At 44.5% G+C, this 17362-nt stretch overlaps 1 protein-coding gene across 1 annotated transcript in view; it reads right to left on the reverse strand.

The window, feature by feature from the left end:
- Positions 1-17362, reverse strand: part of pik3r5 (phosphoinositide-3-kinase, regulatory subunit 5) — a 112821-nt gene that overhangs the window by 15103 nt on the left and 80356 nt on the right. The window contains exons 9-14 of the mRNA XM_078225988.1: positions 16623-16706; positions 15835-16534; positions 11514-11658; positions 7987-8118; positions 4490-4618; positions 2397-2490 (exon numbers count right to left, since the gene is read on the reverse strand). Of these exons, the coding sequence (XP_078082114.1) occupies positions 2397-2490; positions 4490-4618; positions 7987-8118; positions 11514-11658; positions 15835-16534; positions 16623-16706 (1284 nt within the window). The remainder of the gene's footprint in view (positions 1-2396; positions 2491-4489; positions 4619-7986; positions 8119-11513; positions 11659-15834; positions 16535-16622; positions 16707-17362) is intronic.

Genomic DNA, 17362 nt, shown 5'->3' on the forward strand with positions numbered 1-17362 from the left:
AACGCCTTGCTAAAATCCATATAAACCACATCTACCGCTTTCCCTTCGTTAATGTGTTTAGTCACATTTTCGAAGAACTCCACCAGGCTTGTAAGGCACGATCTGCCTTTGACAAAGCCATGCTGAGTATTCTTGAGCATACTAAACCTCTCTAAATGCTCATAAATCCTGTCCCTCAGGATCTTCTCCATCAGCTTACCAACCACTGAGGTTAGACTCACCGGTCGGTAATTTCCTGGGCTATCCCTATTCCCCTTCTTGAAAATAGGAACCACATCCGCAATCCTCCAATCCTCCGGCACCTCTCCCGTCTCCATCGACGACGCAAAGATCATCACCAGAGACTCTGCAATCTCTTCCCTCGCCTCCCACAGTAACCTGGGATACATCCCATCCGGACCCGGCGACTTATCTATCTTGATGCCATTCAAAGATTCCAGCACAACCTCTTTGTTAAAGTCCACATACTCAATCTTTTCAGTCCACCGCAAGCCCGCAGTACATCCACCCAGGTCCTTTTCCTCTGTGAAAACCGAGGCAAAATACTCATTAAGCACCTCTGCCATTTCTACTGGTTCCGTACAGACTTTCCCGCCTTCATCTTTTATAGGCCCTATTCCTTCACGTCTCATCCTCTACTTTTCACATATTTATAGAACGCCTTAGGGTTCTCCTTAATCCTACCTGCCAAGGCCTTCTCGTGACCCCTTATGGCTCTCCTAATTTCCTTCTTTAGTCCCTTCCTACAAGCCGTATACTCATCTAGATCCCTATCTTCGCCAAGCTCTCTGAACCTTTTGTACGCTTTCCTTTTCTTCGCGACTAGGTCCCACACAGCTTTCGTGCACCACGGTTCCTTTAACCGACCAACACCTCCCTGTCTGCTCAGAACGTTGTCCTGTAGAACTCTAGACAGACATTCCTTGAAAAACTGCCACCTCTCTTCAGTACATTTCCCCGAGAATACCTCCTTCCAATTTACTCCTCTAATTTGCTGCCTTATGTCTTCATATTTCCCCTTACTCCATATAAACGCTTTCCTAGCTTGCCTGATCCTCTCTTTTTCCAATGCAAGCATAAAGAAGATAGAGTTATGATCGCTATCCCCAAGGTGCTCTCCCACTGAGAAATCTGACACCTGTCCAGGTTCATTGGTCAGTATCAGATCAAGTACAGCCTCTCCTCTTGTAGGCTTGTCCACATGCTGTGTCAGGAAACCCTCCTGAACACACCTAACGAACTCCTCCCCATCCAATCCCCTTACCCTAGGGATATTCCCTATGGACAATGTTGCATTAAGTTAAACATTTATAGTAACGCAGCTTGAAAGGGATTGAACATATTCTACATTTCCAAACACTGATGTATTCAAGAAGATGTTTTTTAAAAAATCACAATCTTAAAGGATGGATGGCTGGATAACTATTTGCATTGGTATTTAGCCAGAAAGAGACCATTGCTATTTTAAAATATAGTCAATGAGTATCCAGCTGCAGAATGTGTATTAGGGCTTGGTCACCAAGAGAGGCAATGGAATAGTGGTGGTGCCATTAGACATAATCCAGAGATACAGGACAAGATCAAGGGACCCGGATTCAAATCCCACCACGGCAGATGGTGAAATTCGAGTTCAATAAAAATCTGGAATGAGAAGTGTAGTCATAGAATCCTACAATGCAAAAGGAGGCCATTCGGCCCATCGAGTCTGCACTAACCACAATCTCATGCAGGCCCTATCCCCATAACCCCATGTATTTACTCTAGCCAGTCCCCCAGATACAATTTAGCATGGCCAATCCACCTAACCCGCACATCTTTGGACTGTGGAAGGAAACCGGAGCACCCGGAGGAAACCCACGCAGAACTTGCAAACTCCGCACAGACAGTGACCCAAGCCAGGAATTGAATCCAGGCCCCTGAAGCTGTGAGGCAGCAGTGCTAACAACTGTGCCACCGTGCTGCTCATGATTTAATGATGACCATGAAACCATTGTTGATTGTTGTAAAAACCCATCTGGTTCACTAATGTCCTTTAGGGAAGGAAATCTACCATTCTTACCTGGTCTGGCCGACATGTGACTCCAGACCCACAGCAATGTGGTTGATTCTCAACTGCTGTCTGGAATGGAGAGCAGTTAGGGACAGACCAAAAAGTGCTGGCCCTGCCAGCGATTACCACATCCCATAAGATGAATAAACAGATTGAGATTGGACATTCCTTATCAGTTTAAGCTCTGGAATTGGCTAAACATTGTTCAATGCAACACCACCTCCCTGGTTAATTTGTCCAAAAAATGTTAATTGGATACAAAAATCTTTCAGGGAGACATCAGGCCAAACCTACTGGAATGATACGAGAGATGGTTCTTTTGGATTCACATGAAAAAAAATCACACCTGAAGCTTTAATTGCTCTTGTGGCGGCAGATTGTCCCAGTTCAAGCGAATAGACGAAGACCTCGGATCTCTTCTCACCCCCTGCCAAGGTTAACTGCGAAAAGAATGTGTAACTCATCTTTATTATTTCCATGCTTTTGGTGTGTAAACCCAATCATTTTCTCGTACACTCTGACTTGCCCCGCAAAGTGATCATGGAACAAGAATGTGGCAGTACAATGAATCAATGATTAAATCTGTACATATTTTATACTTTAATTAGAGGCTCACCGTGAACTGAGCCGGCAGCTATTTATGTTGGCATGCCTATAAAGACAATTAGCACTGTCATAAATTAAAATCAAATGACTAATCATTTATCATATGTGAGATGGGGAAGTTACATCTGAGCTTATTTATTTGGGGAACAAGAAGAGTAAGGGAAGTAAAGAAGGAAGTTTTCATATCCGTTCAGCAGCTGCAGCATTGAAATTCATAATTCTTAGAATTCCTACAGTGCAGAAGGAGGCCATTCGGCCCATCGAGTCTGCACCGACTCTCCATCAGAGCATCTTACCTATCCCTATCCCCGTAACCCCACATATTTACCCCATTAATTCCCCTAACCTACACATCTTTGTACACTCAGGGGCAATTTACCATGGCCAATTCGCACATCTTTGGAGTGTGAGAAGAAACCGGAGCACCCGGAGGAAACCCACGCAAGACACGGAGCCAACATGCAAACTCCACACAGACAATCACCCAAGGCTTGGGATTGAACCTGGGTCCCTGGCGCTGTAAGGCAACAGTGCTAATCACTGTGCCACCTTGCCACCCTATTGTCATGGGATCTTTTATGTCCCACTTGCCTTTTCAGGTGGGCCGTGGTTTGAAGCCACATCCAAAAAAACAGCACCGTCGACAATTAAAAGAAATATTTGCATGGGATCTGGGCATCACCGGTTAGGCCGACATTTATTGCTCGTCTCTAATTTCCCTTGAGAAAGTGGTAGCGAGTCACCGGCACTCCCTCCGTACTGCACTGAAGCGTCAGCAGAGAATATGTGCTCCAGTATCTGGAGTTATGTTTACATTCACAACCTTATGTCTCAGGTGAGAAGATTAACACTGAACCTCGGCTGGCACAGCTGCAATATGAATACTGTGCTCTACACATATCAGAGGACTGACTCTTCAATCAATGATTTTTTTTGTGTTCATGGCATGTGGAGTTCATTTATTGCCCATCTTTAATTATGTCTTATTCAAATGTTATTCCTTTCTGAGTTACAAAGTCAATGCACAGAGTGGACAGGGTAAACACTTAATCCATCTCCTTGCTTGCTGCAGAAAACAATTCAAGTTCAAATTGAATCCAATATATGGTCCCCACAAGAGAGACATACTAGATCCAATCTAACAAGAACAGGCATTACGCCTGATCTCGTGCTTGACTCTACACTTTATCTTGATCAAAAGGCCGAGAAGCGATCCTTACTTACGTTCATTAGTGGTGATGAGTCATTGATTCTTGATAATTATTTGCACAGTTGAACAGCTCACTGGGCCTCCCAGAATAGATCACTTTACAGTGGATGTTAAGAGTGAACCTACTGAATGTGGACCAGAGCCAGACTAGATAGGACTGGTAGGTCTATTTTTTTTAATGGTGTGATTTGAAGTCAGCACCGTAACCCCAACACAACCAGAACATCTTTCATCCACAAATGAATCTCTTGATCATTCACATGGGACCACCCGAGAGACTCAACGCACTATCAAACTCAAGCAATTCAAGAAATGCCATCAAAGTTGCTTAATACAATCACTTCAGGAAGCCCCAATTGACACATTTTTGGGAAAAATCAATTTGTACCACAAAGAAACATAGAAATTCTCCACAAGATGGAAATGGAATACAATTATATAATTCGCTGAGGTAATATATAAAACGGCAATGCAAATAAATTGATTGAAGTAGCTGCTTACTTTGTTTCCACCAAGAAGAAAGGTCAATGGTCAACTTTTGACCTCTGATTTAACCTCACTGTCCTGATATCTTAGTGACATGAAAACTGGGCTAATGCTATGAAGCTAGAATATAGCTGTACCTCTGCTTGGTAAAGCTGAACTAGCACTGGGTAGGCTGCATTCCGACAGTAATAAAGGATCAGGTCACCCAGGATGGAAAGCTTCTCCTGTACCTTATCAGCAAGGTCATTCTCAGATTTGGAAGGTTCCTGCAAATAAACAGAACAATAAGTGAATAGGTCATTTTTAAAAATGCAGCTCATTTTTTAAATGTGGGGAGGCAGTGGTGTCATACAATTGTCGCTGGACTAGTAATCCAGAGACCCAGGGTAAAACTCTGGAGACACAGGTTCGAATCCCACCACCAGATGGTGAAATTTGAATTCAATAAAAATCTGGAAGTAAGAGTCTAATGATGACCATGAAACCATTGTTGGTTGTTGCAAAAAAATCATCTGGTTCATGAATGTTTTTTAGGGAAGGAAGTCTGCAGTCCTTACCTGGTCTGACCTACATGTTACTCCAGACCCACAGCAATGTGGTTGACTCTCAATTGCCCTCTGAAATGGAGGGCAGCTCGGGGGCAGGCAATAATTGCTGGCCCAGCCAGCAATGCCCACATCCCATGAATGAATTTTTAAAAAGCATTTCAAGAGGCAGCAGTAAGTTATCCTGATTTATTAACATTTTCTGAATTATTGATGATTTCAGTAAAACTATTAACTCCAATCATAGAATCCTACAGTGCAGAAGGAGGCCATTCAGTCCATCGAGTCTGCATTGACCTCAATCCCATCCAGGCCCTATCCCCATAACCCCATGCATTTACCCTAACTAGTCCCCCTGACACTAAGGGGCAATCTAGCATGGCCAATCCATCTAACCCGCACATCTTTGGACTGTAGGAGGAAACCGGAGCACCCGAAGGAAACCCACGCAGATGCGGGGAGAATGACTCCGATTACATTTTCCAACAACGTTTTTAAAATTATGTTGATTTTTTAAAAAAAAATCATTTGTGGGATGAGAGCATCACTGGCTAGGCCAGCATTCATTGCCCATCTCTAATTGCCCTTGAGAAGGCGGTGGGGAGCTGCTCTCTTGAATCGTTTCAGTCCCTGAGGTGTAGCCACACCCACATTGCTGTTAGGGAGAGAATTCCAGCAAGTAAAGGAATGGTGAGATATTTCCAAGTCAGGATAGTGAGTGGCTTGGAGGGGAACTTGCAGGTGGTGATGTTCCCATGTGTCTGCTGCCCTTGTCCTTCAAGATGGTAGCGGTCATGGGTTTCGAAGGTGCTGCCTAAGGAGCCTCGGTGAGCTGCTGCAGTGCACCTGGTAGCTGGTACACAGTGCTGCCACTGTGTGGGAGGGAGTGAATGTTTGTGGATGGGGTGCCAATCAAGCCGACTGCCTTGTCCTGGATGATGTTGAGTTTCTTGAGTGTTCTAGGCAAGTGGAGAGTATTCCATTACTCCTCACTTGTGCCTTGTAGATTGTGGTCAGACTTTGGGGAGTCAGGAGGTGAGTTACTGTCTGTAATTATGTTTTTAGCTGTCTCCCAAAGAAAATCCTTTTCATTCCCAATTTTTCTACTCTTACTGGCAATAAGGGAGTGTCAATATGTTACCTTTGTATCTCTCAATGAGTTCAGCTCATTTCACTCTTTTACTTTGACTGGGGTGATTCCTAGCTTTCAATGGGTAAATTTACAGGAAGAACGTGTCAGAGCTTGTACTACAACATCCTTACTTGGTTTCTCCGCCCTACACTCTCTGTGAGCATTGTCCTCTGCTGGGAGTGTAGAATCATCCCTTGAATTTCAGTTTTTTAGTTTAGTTTAGTTTATTTATTAGTGTCACAAGTAGGCTTGCATTAACATTGCAATGAAGTTACCGTGAAAATCCCCTCGTCGCCTGTTCGGGTATACTGAGGGAGAATTTAGCATGACCAATGCACCTAACCAGCACGTCTTTTGGATTGTGGGAAGAAACCAGAGCACCCGGAGGAAACCCACGCAGACACAGGGAGAACGTGCAAACTCCACACAGACAGTGACCCAAGACGGGAATCGAGCCCGGGTCCGTGGCGCTGTGAGGCAGCAGTGCTAACCGCTGTACCCACCGTTTCTATCCTTGTACCCATCTTTTCATTTCTTTAATGGCGCTCGCTGTCACATTTTCTTTTATAATGGCCTGCAGTCAGACCTGATACTCCAACTTCTGATAAATACAGAAATTATTTTGTCCCTTAAATACCGATGGAGAATGACTGGATAGAAGTTAGAATTGTGAGAGAAAGGAGTTGAAGTGGGGTCCTCAGGGTCATTAGTGTTGAGAATGAGCAGGAGGTTGGGCCTGGGAGGCAGTAGGATTTTATTAAGGTTTACAAATAATAGTCTTTACATTGTTCTCATTAATTAGCTCAATGTTTTTATATAGCAGGAATGCATAATTTCAAACATGCTCTTTATTGTAGCAGAATTTTGGGAACAGAAATAAAAAACAAAGAGAGCAATTTGCAATAACGATCCTTTAATAGTTTCCAGCAGCTTACAAGCTACTTAACTAGAATCATTATTGAAAAATCCATTAAGTCATGTGCAAAGGCATGTACATTTTTTCCTAAAGGTTGTTAGGCAACAGCCCAAAAGTAACAGATTTAACCACCAGGCCCTTGATATCCTTGTGAACTGGAATGGATCAATCTAATGACAGCTTTAGTGTTGGAGGACATTCCCAAACAAGGCAAAATGTCCCAATCAAACTGAACTCAGCACCTGGAAAGGGGATCGGGCAAAAAAAAATCACTTAAACATGAGAACAAATACATCAGATTATTCTGAAGTAGTTGCATGGACACATTTGGACATGAGGTAGCTGTCAAAAGACAAATTAGTTGCCTGTCTATTAGCCACATATTAATTTAGATTTGCATCATGTCTTTACTTTATTCATTAATGGATTGTGGGCTGACCCATCTGTAACTGCTAGGCCTTTTCAAAGAGCATTTAAGAGTCAACCACATTGCTGTGGATCTGGAGTCACATGTAGGCCAGACCAGGTAAGGACAGCAGATTTCCTTCCCTAAAGCACGTTCGTGAACCAGATGGATTTTCACGACAAGGGTTTCATGGTCATCATTAGACAATTTAATTCCAGATTTTTATAGAATTTCACCATCTGCCTTGGTGGGATTCGAACCCGGGTCCCCAGACCCAGGCCCCTGGATTTCTAGCCCAGTGATAATACCACTACGCCACTGCCTCCCCCTGATGTTAATGAATGATTGCCACGCCACTGCAGATAAACTCCTTCCTCATTCTCTCATTAAACGCCACACTCACCATTGTATGAACAGGGATAGTTTAAAAGCATTGAGCAATAATACAAGGAACAAGGAACTCTAGAGAAAATATATAAAAGAAGGAGGCCATCTTTTGATTGATGATTCGCTGCATATGAAGCCAGATGCAGAGAAAAGGACAGTAAGAGAGAAAACAAACAAAAAAATACCAAGAATGGACACAGGAAACAATTCTGACGTTAACTATAAAAAGCCAGGTTATTTATGTTTACCTGGCAAAGCAGAGTCGTTGGCAAGGTCAGTAAGTCTAGAATATTTCGTTCGTACCAGGAATCCAACATGCCAATATACTGAGCAATATTATTGGTACGATCTTGGTCTGTTGACTCAACTAGGCTGAAGTCCTAAAGTAATAACAAATTAGTAAGCATTGGCAGTTAAGAAATATGTTTTATTTCTAACAAATTATTCTTTGTTCACAATATCCAGAACTGCTTGAACTAATAGACTCTCAGATCAAACCAAAACAAACAGATGGATGGGTTTCACAACTTGCTGGCAATCACATTCACATTTCCCCCAGTTTAAAGGATATTTTTCAGCCTGTCCCAGGGCAGGTTCCAAGGAAGAAGGGTGACTGGGAGTTTCTATAACAGGCGGCTGATCTGCTGTGCCAATTTTAACCCTGCTTGACAAGTGACAAATCTACCCACATTGATCTCGGCAGTCCAAACGTCAAGTACCTGACATACTCCCACATCCTGAGATACTCATCCAATTCTCCCTTTGTTTTATTCCTCACTGCCTACTTCCGCTTTCTGCCTGAGTAGTGAATTCCACAACCTCCACTTAATAAATAATCCATCCCAATCTATCAGAGGTCCTTCTTTCACCTCCTGCCCCCGAATGCTGAGTTTGTGACAAACTCAAATGTGTTATCAGAATTCATTGTTTCCCTTAAGTCCTCCTTCTCTGAAGTAAACATTCCCAGGCACACCTATTTTTAGCCATCATGTGGAGATGCCAGTGTTGGACTGGGGTGAGCACGGTAAGAAGTCTCACAACACCAGGTTAAAGTCCAACAGGTTTATTTGGAATCACGAGCTTTCGGAGCGCTGCCCCTTCATCAGGTGAGTGGCTCCGAAAGGTCGTGATTCCAAATAAACCTGTTGGAATTAACCAGGTGTTGAGAGACTTCTTACTCTATCTATTTTTAGAGTTATACATCGATAAATTATTAAATTTGTTATAGCCGTTTGCATTTCACTGGAAAATATCTGTAATCTCTTTCTCATGAGATGTTAGCTTATTACAGTTTTCCAAAGTTCTCCGATGGTCTGTCATGATCTCTGACAGTTACAATTCCTTGCTCTGGTCTCTGGGTAGCTCTGTCAAGCCCTTTTTAAATATCTGCCACAGTTCATTTGCATCCTCCATATTTAGTTTCCATCTGCAGTTACCATCATTGAATCCCTACTGTGCAGGAGGAGACCATTCGGCCCATCGAGCCTGCACCAGCAACAATCCCACACAGGCTCTATCTCCATAACCCCATGTATTTACCCTGCTAATACCCCTGACACTATGGGGCAATTTAGCACAACCAATCAACCTAACTCACCCATCTTTGGACTGAGGGAGAAAACAGGAGCACCCGGAGAAAACCCACACAGACACGGGGAGAACGTGCAGACTCCGCACTTATATAGTCAAATTCTGTTCATATCTTTATGTTTTAATATTCCAACATTTGTTTTTCATTTCCCCTTCCAACATCTTTTTAATCTGCTGAGACTCCAGCTACCTCCCTTTCCAACACCCATGACAATTTGGGAGGCAGGGGAATCTTTAGATGAAGTTTGGTCCAGTGGGTGAGGGGGAAGGGAGTTTCATGACAGAGGCAGATAATTGGATGCTCTCAGTTTGGGAGATAAAGCAGTTCCTGAGCTTCTAGGTCTTGTTGCTGTCGTGCTGGGTGGAGCAGACGGGGCAAAAAGATACAAGCAGATGGTTGCTGAGGATTCTGAGCATTGTACTTAGAGGCATATCACCCTTTGCTGTTCACTTGCTGCTGGAGTTTGAAGTGAATTTTTGAAGCACACCAGGAGGCTTACTGGGACAACATGTTAAGATTCCACCAACACTCGAGCAATATTTATTCCAGAAATTTTTGAAGAACTTGTAAAATGACTGAGTGCTGTTTTTCTCTACCTTACTGCACACATTATAGGAGTTATCAGGGAGTAGGGACTGCTTGGTCATTGGCACCATGATAGAGATACCACTTGGTCTGCAGGAGCAATAGCAGGGGATGTGAGGAAGAACAGAGTGGCACCAGTGACTGTAGAACAGTGTGATTGGAGGGTAAGGGGCGGGAGGGCGAGGGGCGGGAGGGCGAGGGGCGGGAGGGCGAGGGGCGGGAGGGCGAGGGGCGGGAGGGCGAGGGGCGGGAGGGCGAGGGGCGGGAGGGCGAGGGGCGGGAGGGCGAGGGGCGGGAGGGCGAGGGGCGGGAGGGCGAGGGGGCGAGGGGCGGGAGGGCGAGGGGCAGGAGGGCAAAAGAAAGGCAGGTGGGCGAGTGACAGGATATCTGTTAAGAGTAAAGGACAACCCCTTCCTCTGGATGTCCTTCACACACCCACCGGTGTCTGAGAAGCTTTGCATATCTAACCCAGTCTCTGAGCAGCCCTGAGCTGCTGCCGAGTGTGAGCGAACACAATCCACACCTTCACCTCCCTGGAAATTACGTCTAATCAACACTTGAGTGCCAAAGCTGCTTGTGGCTGTTTTAGTATAAGCACGCAGTTCAAACTATGGTAACAAACAGTTAGCACCAACATTATGTGCTAAAAACAGATGAGTTATCATTAGCGCAGCGCCTGTTCGCATCTGATTTCACCCTTTCACCAAATCACCACCTTAATCTTCGCCTGTTTGAAAAGTGTTACAGAAAGGAAAGGCCAACATTTATACGGAGTCTATCATGACTATAGGATGTGAGTGAGAAGGAGAGACACTCAGGGCAGGATTTTGTGTTTTGGATTAGGACCCCGACATCAGGGTCAAACAGAGGTCATGACCCCCACTGTATGGGAAACAAACGCCCGTCAGTGATGTTCCCAGAATTGGCCAATTTGAGGACTGGCTCGCTGTAAATTAAAGGTGGTTCAGGTAGTTCTGGTAAGATTGAGAAGGGGCCCCTCAATCTTGCGGTGCCTCTGCAATTTTTGAAAGTTGTAAATTAAATAATGGCCTCTGCAGCAGGATCACTATTGTGGAGCAGTGTCCCTTCCACAGGGCAGCCTGTGGTTAGACAAGGTGGGAGAAAGGAAAGGCCTTAAAGCCTGCCTGGAGTGCTGGTCCCACTGGCCTGTTATTGGGAGGCCTCCTTCAGTCAGTTGGCCAGGTTCCCGATGCTTTGATGGGTGGGGCGGCCCTGTGGGTTGACTGGAAAACTCTGGTCAGTCTCTAACAATAAGCCTCAATAGATCATCAACTCCTCTAAATTGGCTACACGCCACTACCCTCTGGGAGGATGGCCCAAGGAGGGTGACGGTACCAACAGACCAGTGCTGGATTGCCCGCTTCCATATTTGCTCCCAGGCCCTTGGTCTCTTATCCTGACCACATTACAAAGTGCAATGAAGCCACATCTGGCGGTATAGAAAGGGGAAACTATGTTGAATAAAACGTACACAACATCACAGTTACAGTGAAAACTATTGAAGCGCTTGGACACCAGTTACACTGAAGCCAAACTTTTTATTTCTTGTAATTGGACTGAAAATGTACAAGTCATTACCTGTTGTGTGGACGGTCTCTGCTGGTTGTCTGTGGGGATGTTTATAAACTGTGCAGGGCTGCTTAGTGAATTCCTTTGCAGAGGAATATAAAAGAATTGCATCCTGAAGTATTTTGTGAGAAAGGGACATTTACTCTCCTGCAACCTGAAAGAAGAAATGGTTAGTATTGGATTTCATCCACCTCATTTGGAAAGAGTGATCATAACATCATGCCTTGGTTGTGACTATGGAGCACCCAGTTTTGTATATGGGACAGCAGTGTTTTAATTTCTCACGTGTGCATTGCCTCGGGCATATTCTGTTTGATAAGGACATACCGACTTGCAAGATTTAATTGTTCCGAGAATAAGATTCTCATGGAGGCAGCACCAGGTTCATTTCTAGATTAAAATATCTATGTAATTATGTTATAAACCCTTTACTGTGAGTAAATAAGTCTATCTCAGACAAAAATGCGGAAGTTCCAAGAAAACAGAGCTGTCTAAAGGAAAAGGGGATCATTGATAAATGTGAAATAACACAGGAATAACTTCAATCCATGAACCTTAATCTTGAATCGAACAGAAAATAGAAGAAAATTATACATTTTTATTCATTCATCGGATGCGGGCATCACTGGCTGGGCCAACATTTATTGCCCATCCCTAATTGAACTTGAACTGGAACTGAATGGCTTGCTAGGCCATTAGTGCCCAAAAGGCAGTGCCCACCTGTTAGTGCCAGGGTGCTAAGTGAGCACTGCCACATTGTCACTGCCATGTCTCCAACCATCCAGAGGCTTCAATGGCTTCTGAGCCCTCCCAACATGTCCATCATGTTCCTGCTGTGCCCGAGGGTCGGAGAATCCCAGGACCATTTACCATGGCTAATCCCCCTAACCTACACACCTTTGGACACTAAGGAGCATGTGAGGCAGCAGTGCTAACCACTGTGCCGCTATGCTACCCTGAAGTCCTTAAATATGTATCACTCATGGAATACAAAATGAGGAAAAATAGATAGTCTGCTCCAGCTCTGACGAAGGGTCATCCTCTCTCTACAGATGCTGTCAGACCTGCTGAGATTTCCAGCATTTTCTGGTTTTGTCTCAGATTCCAGTATCCACAGTAATTTGCCTTTATTATACTAGTTCACAGAATATGGTTTCCAGGCTTGAATACAATTATTGGGTGCAGGAAGGTGGATGACTTGATTTCAGCATATTGTTGGAGATGCTGAGGAGGGATCTGGAACATTGCCCTTTGTTGCCATTTAGTTAATGATCTAATGGATAGGGAATGGAATGTCCAATGAGATCTTCATGGTTGGTGCCTCCACTTGGGTCTTTGAGTCTCTTTATTATCAACCTGGCCATGGTTTATATTGGAGAGAGCTCAGAAATATAGAGGTTTACACACCCTTCGGCCCAATTTGTCCATGCCGCCCTTTTTTTTAAACCCCTAAGTTAGTCCCAATTGCCTGTATTTGGCCCATATCCCTCTAGACCCATCTTACCCATGTAACTGTCTAAATGCTTTTTAAAAGACAAAATTGTACCTGCCTCTATTACTCCCTTTGGCAGCTTGTTCCAGGCACTCACCACCCTCTGTGTGAAAAAATTGCCCCTCTGGACCCTTTCATATCTCTCCCCTCTCACCTTAAACCTATACCCTCTAGTTTTAGACTCCCCTACCTTTGGAAATAGATATTGACTATCTAGCTGATCCATGCCCCTCGTTATTTTATAGACCTCTATAAGATCACCCTTCAGCCTTCTATGCTCCAGAGAAAAAAGTCCCAGTCTATCCAGCCTCTCCTTATAACTCAAATCATCAAGTCCTGGTAGCATCCTAGTAAATCTCTTCTGCACTCTTCCTAGTTTAATAATATCCTTTCTATAATAGGGTGACCAGAACTATACACAATACTCCAAGTGTGGCCTTACCAATGTCTTGTACAACTTCAACAAGACGTCCCAACTCCTGTATTCAATGTTCTGACCAATGAAACCAAGCATGCTGAATGCCTTCTTCACCACTCTGTCCACCTGTGACTCCACTTTCAAGGATCTTTGAACCTGTACCCGTAGATCTCTTTGTTCCGTAGCTCTCCCCAGCACTCTACCATTAACTGAGTAAGTCCTGCCCTGGTTCAATCGACCAAAATGCATCACCTCGCATTTATCTAAATTAAACTCCATCTGCCATTCATCAGCCCACTGGCCCAATTGATCAAGATCCCGTTGCAATTGGAGATAACCTTCTTCACTGTCCACTATGCCACCAATCTTGGTGTCATCTGCAAACTTACTAACCATGCCCCCTATATTCTCATCCAAATCATTAATATAAATGACAAATAACAGTGTGCCCAGCACTGATCCCTGAGGTACACCGCTGGTCACAGGCCTCCAGCTTGAAAAACAACTCTCTACAACCACCCTCTGGCTTCTGTCAAGAAGCCAATTTTGTATCCATTTAGATACTTCACCCTGGATCCCGTGAGATTTAACCTTATGCACCAACCTACCATACGGTACCTTGTCAAAGGCCTTGCTAAAGTCCATGTAGACAACATCAACTGCACTGCCCTCATGTACCTTCTTGGTTACCCCTTCAAAAAACTCAATCAGTCCATACTGGTGTCTGTGTCCCACTCCAGCCTCCTCCTGTCCTTATTCATTTAACTCTATCAGATAACTCTCTCTTCCCTTCTCCCTGATATACTTGTCCAAGCTCCCCTTAAGGGCATATACACTATACACTTCAACCACTCCTTGTTTAAAATTTATTAGTGTCACAAGTAGGCTTACATTAACACTGCAATGAAGTTACTGTGAAAATCCCCTAGTCACCATACTCCGGTGTCTGTTCGGGTACACTGAGGGAGAATTTAGCACAGCCACTGTGCCTGACTAAAAAATATAGAATCATGGAATCCCTACAGTGCAGAAAGAGGCCATTCAGCCCATCGAGCCTGCACTGACAACAATCCCACCCAGGCCCTATCCCAGCAACGCCACATATTTACCCTACTGGGGAAGTTTACCATGACCAATCACCTCAACCTACACATGTTTATTCATAGAATATCTGAAAGAACATCAATTTTACTTTTATTTATTCGTGTCACAAGTAGGCTTACATCAACACTGCAATGAAGTTACTGTGAAAATCCCCCAGTCGCCACACTCTGGCGCCTGTTCAGATACACCGAGAGAGAATTTAGCAGGGCCAATACACCTAACCAGCATGTCTTTCGAACTGCGGGAGGAAACTGGAGCACCCGGAGGAAACGCATGCAGACACAGGGAGAACGTGCAGACTCCATACAAACAGTGACCCAAGCCGGGAATCGAACCTGGGTCCGCGGCACTGTGAGGCAGCAGTGCGAACCACTGTGCCACCGTGCCGCCCCTCTTACCTCCCTCTCTGTATAGAAGATTCTTCTAAATTCCCGCATTGATTTCTTGGGAACTATTTTATATCTTCAAGAGAACGGAAACCCAGCCTGTTCGTCATCTCCTAATGGATATATCCCTGCATTTCTGGTAACCTTCTTGTAAATCTTTTCTTGCACCTTCTTTTCATATTATGGCGATTAAAATTGTACGCAATACAATGACGCGGGGAAGTTGTGTTCCAAATGATAACTGACAAACTTCAGGTTGCTCGCCACGTATATTGGGAACTACTTGACATTCCTAATCCAGGTGGGACTGATTGTCATGGATTTCTCAGCAGCTCAGAATTCGAGACTAAAATCCTCCCCGCGTCCAGTCTGCCCATCTCTGCTAGAATTTTATACATTCCAATCAAATCAAGGATATGGGATAAGTGCTGGAAAGTGGGATTAGCGCGACTTTAGTGGTGGTTGTTGTCAGTGTAGACTCGATGGGCCGAAGGGCCTTTTCTGCACTGTATGACGCGATGACTCTAATGTAGAAACTAGAAGCAGGAATAGGCCATTCGGCCCTTCGAGCCTGCTCTGCCATTCATTTTGATCATGGCTGATCATCGAATTCAATATCCTGATACCCCCCTTCCCCCCTCCAATATCCCTTGATCCCTTTAGCCCCAAGAGCTATATCTAATTTCTTCCTGAAATCTATGACCCTATAAGCCAGAATTTTACTGCCTCGTCCGCCTCGGAATCAGGGCGGGTGAGGCGCGCAGAACCGGAATTCTCATTTGGCCTCGGGTGGGATTTTACGAGCCTCGCCCGAGTGAGGTCATAAAATCCCGCATTATGACTCCTCTTACATATTTAGCTTTAGTGCCGAGTATGCCTGCTTCACTCAGCGCTATTAGAATGAGTGACCAAGCCGGGAGTATCTCTTACCTGAGATTGCTGTAGGCTCTTGCGACTTTGCCTAGAATCCTGTCAGCACCAAAAACAACAATTCGCAGTGTCATGGTTTTGCACTCGTCCTCAAAGCTGAGGTACGGCCTGCGTTTGAAGCAGCTGTTATGCAGCAAGTTCCGTTCAAAGTGATGGTTGTAGGTCGCGTGCTGTGGCAGAGAGTTTGAGCGCCTGGATTTCATCGGGAGCTTGCGTTTGACTTCAGTGCAGCCCAGGCTCTCTGCCCGGCGAAGAGGTAAGGTGCTTGAGGACAAGGTGCAGCTGCTCTTGCACAGGTTAGAGAAGGATTTGTTCAGACGGTATTTTGGGTCCGCTTTGTGCGTCAGGCTATTCCTGACTTTGAAAAAGTTCGATATTTTCTTTGTCAATTTCTGTCCGACCGTATTGTGCTTCTCCTCCCTCTGATCTGACAGGCCCGCCGTCTCTGACGAACTTTCATCTCCATCCTCGATATAACCGCTGTCCATGTAGTCCGAGAGGTTGGAAATAAAGGATTTCATGAAGTCTTTGGACGTTGCAGATATTTTGGATATCACAGAATCTCTCTCACTTCCAATATCCTCCTCCTCCTCCTCAAACTCCTCCTCAAACTCCTCCTCATCGTTATCATTGTCATTCAAGGAGAGTAACGCAATGTCAGGAATCTCACACTCTTTTAGGAGGACCTCATGTAAAACATCTAAAGTAAAATGACAATGTCAGGTTATAGCAGGGCAGAATGACGCACTTGTAATTGTATCTGATTCAAGACCTTGTTGGCTGCTTACCAAAATTATCCTTGTCCCAGTGGTAGCTGTAGCAATGGGCAATTGGCAATGGAATGGTTTGTAGCTTAGCCGTCGCATTCTGGGCTATTGATGATAACAAAAAGCAATTAATCAGTTTATTGAATATAACGAAAGGTGACAACTAAACACTAAGTAGTGTTCCAAATTATAGTTTCAGAACAGGTTTTTAAAACAGGCACTGCCACTTTAACACTGGAGGTAGAATTGAATTAACCAGGTCAGACTGTGCAAGACCCCAACTGTTGATGGGACCTCACATGCAGCAGCTGACATATTGGAGACTTGTGGGCTCACTGCCTAGGATGGATGATGAACAATAATGGCAAAGGCACTTTGGCCCTTTTATGGAGAAAAACGTGCCAAGGTGATTCGCAGATGCATACAGGATGAAAAATTACCACCGAGACAACAAAGGGGAAATGAGGAAGGGCGTCTAAAAGCTTGATCTAAGAGGTAGGTTTTAAAACAGAAATATAGAAACTGGGAGTAGGCCATTTGGCCCTTTGAGCCTGCTCTATCTCAATGCCATATTCCCACTTTCTCCCCATACACCTTGACGCCAAAAATGCATCCTAAAAATCTAAAAATGCATCCATCTCTTTCTTAAACACATTCATTGACTTGGCCTCCACAGCCATAGGTGGTACAGAATTCCGCAGGTTCGCTGCCCTTTGAGTGGTTATTTTTCCTCATCTCAGTCCTAAATAGTTTACTCCCTC

Source organism: Mustelus asterias, chromosome 12 (assembly GCF_964213995.1).
Source record: "Mustelus asterias chromosome 12, sMusAst1.hap1.1, whole genome shotgun sequence".
Classification (NCBI taxonomy): Eukaryota; Metazoa; Chordata; class Chondrichthyes; order Carcharhiniformes; family Triakidae; genus Mustelus; species Mustelus asterias.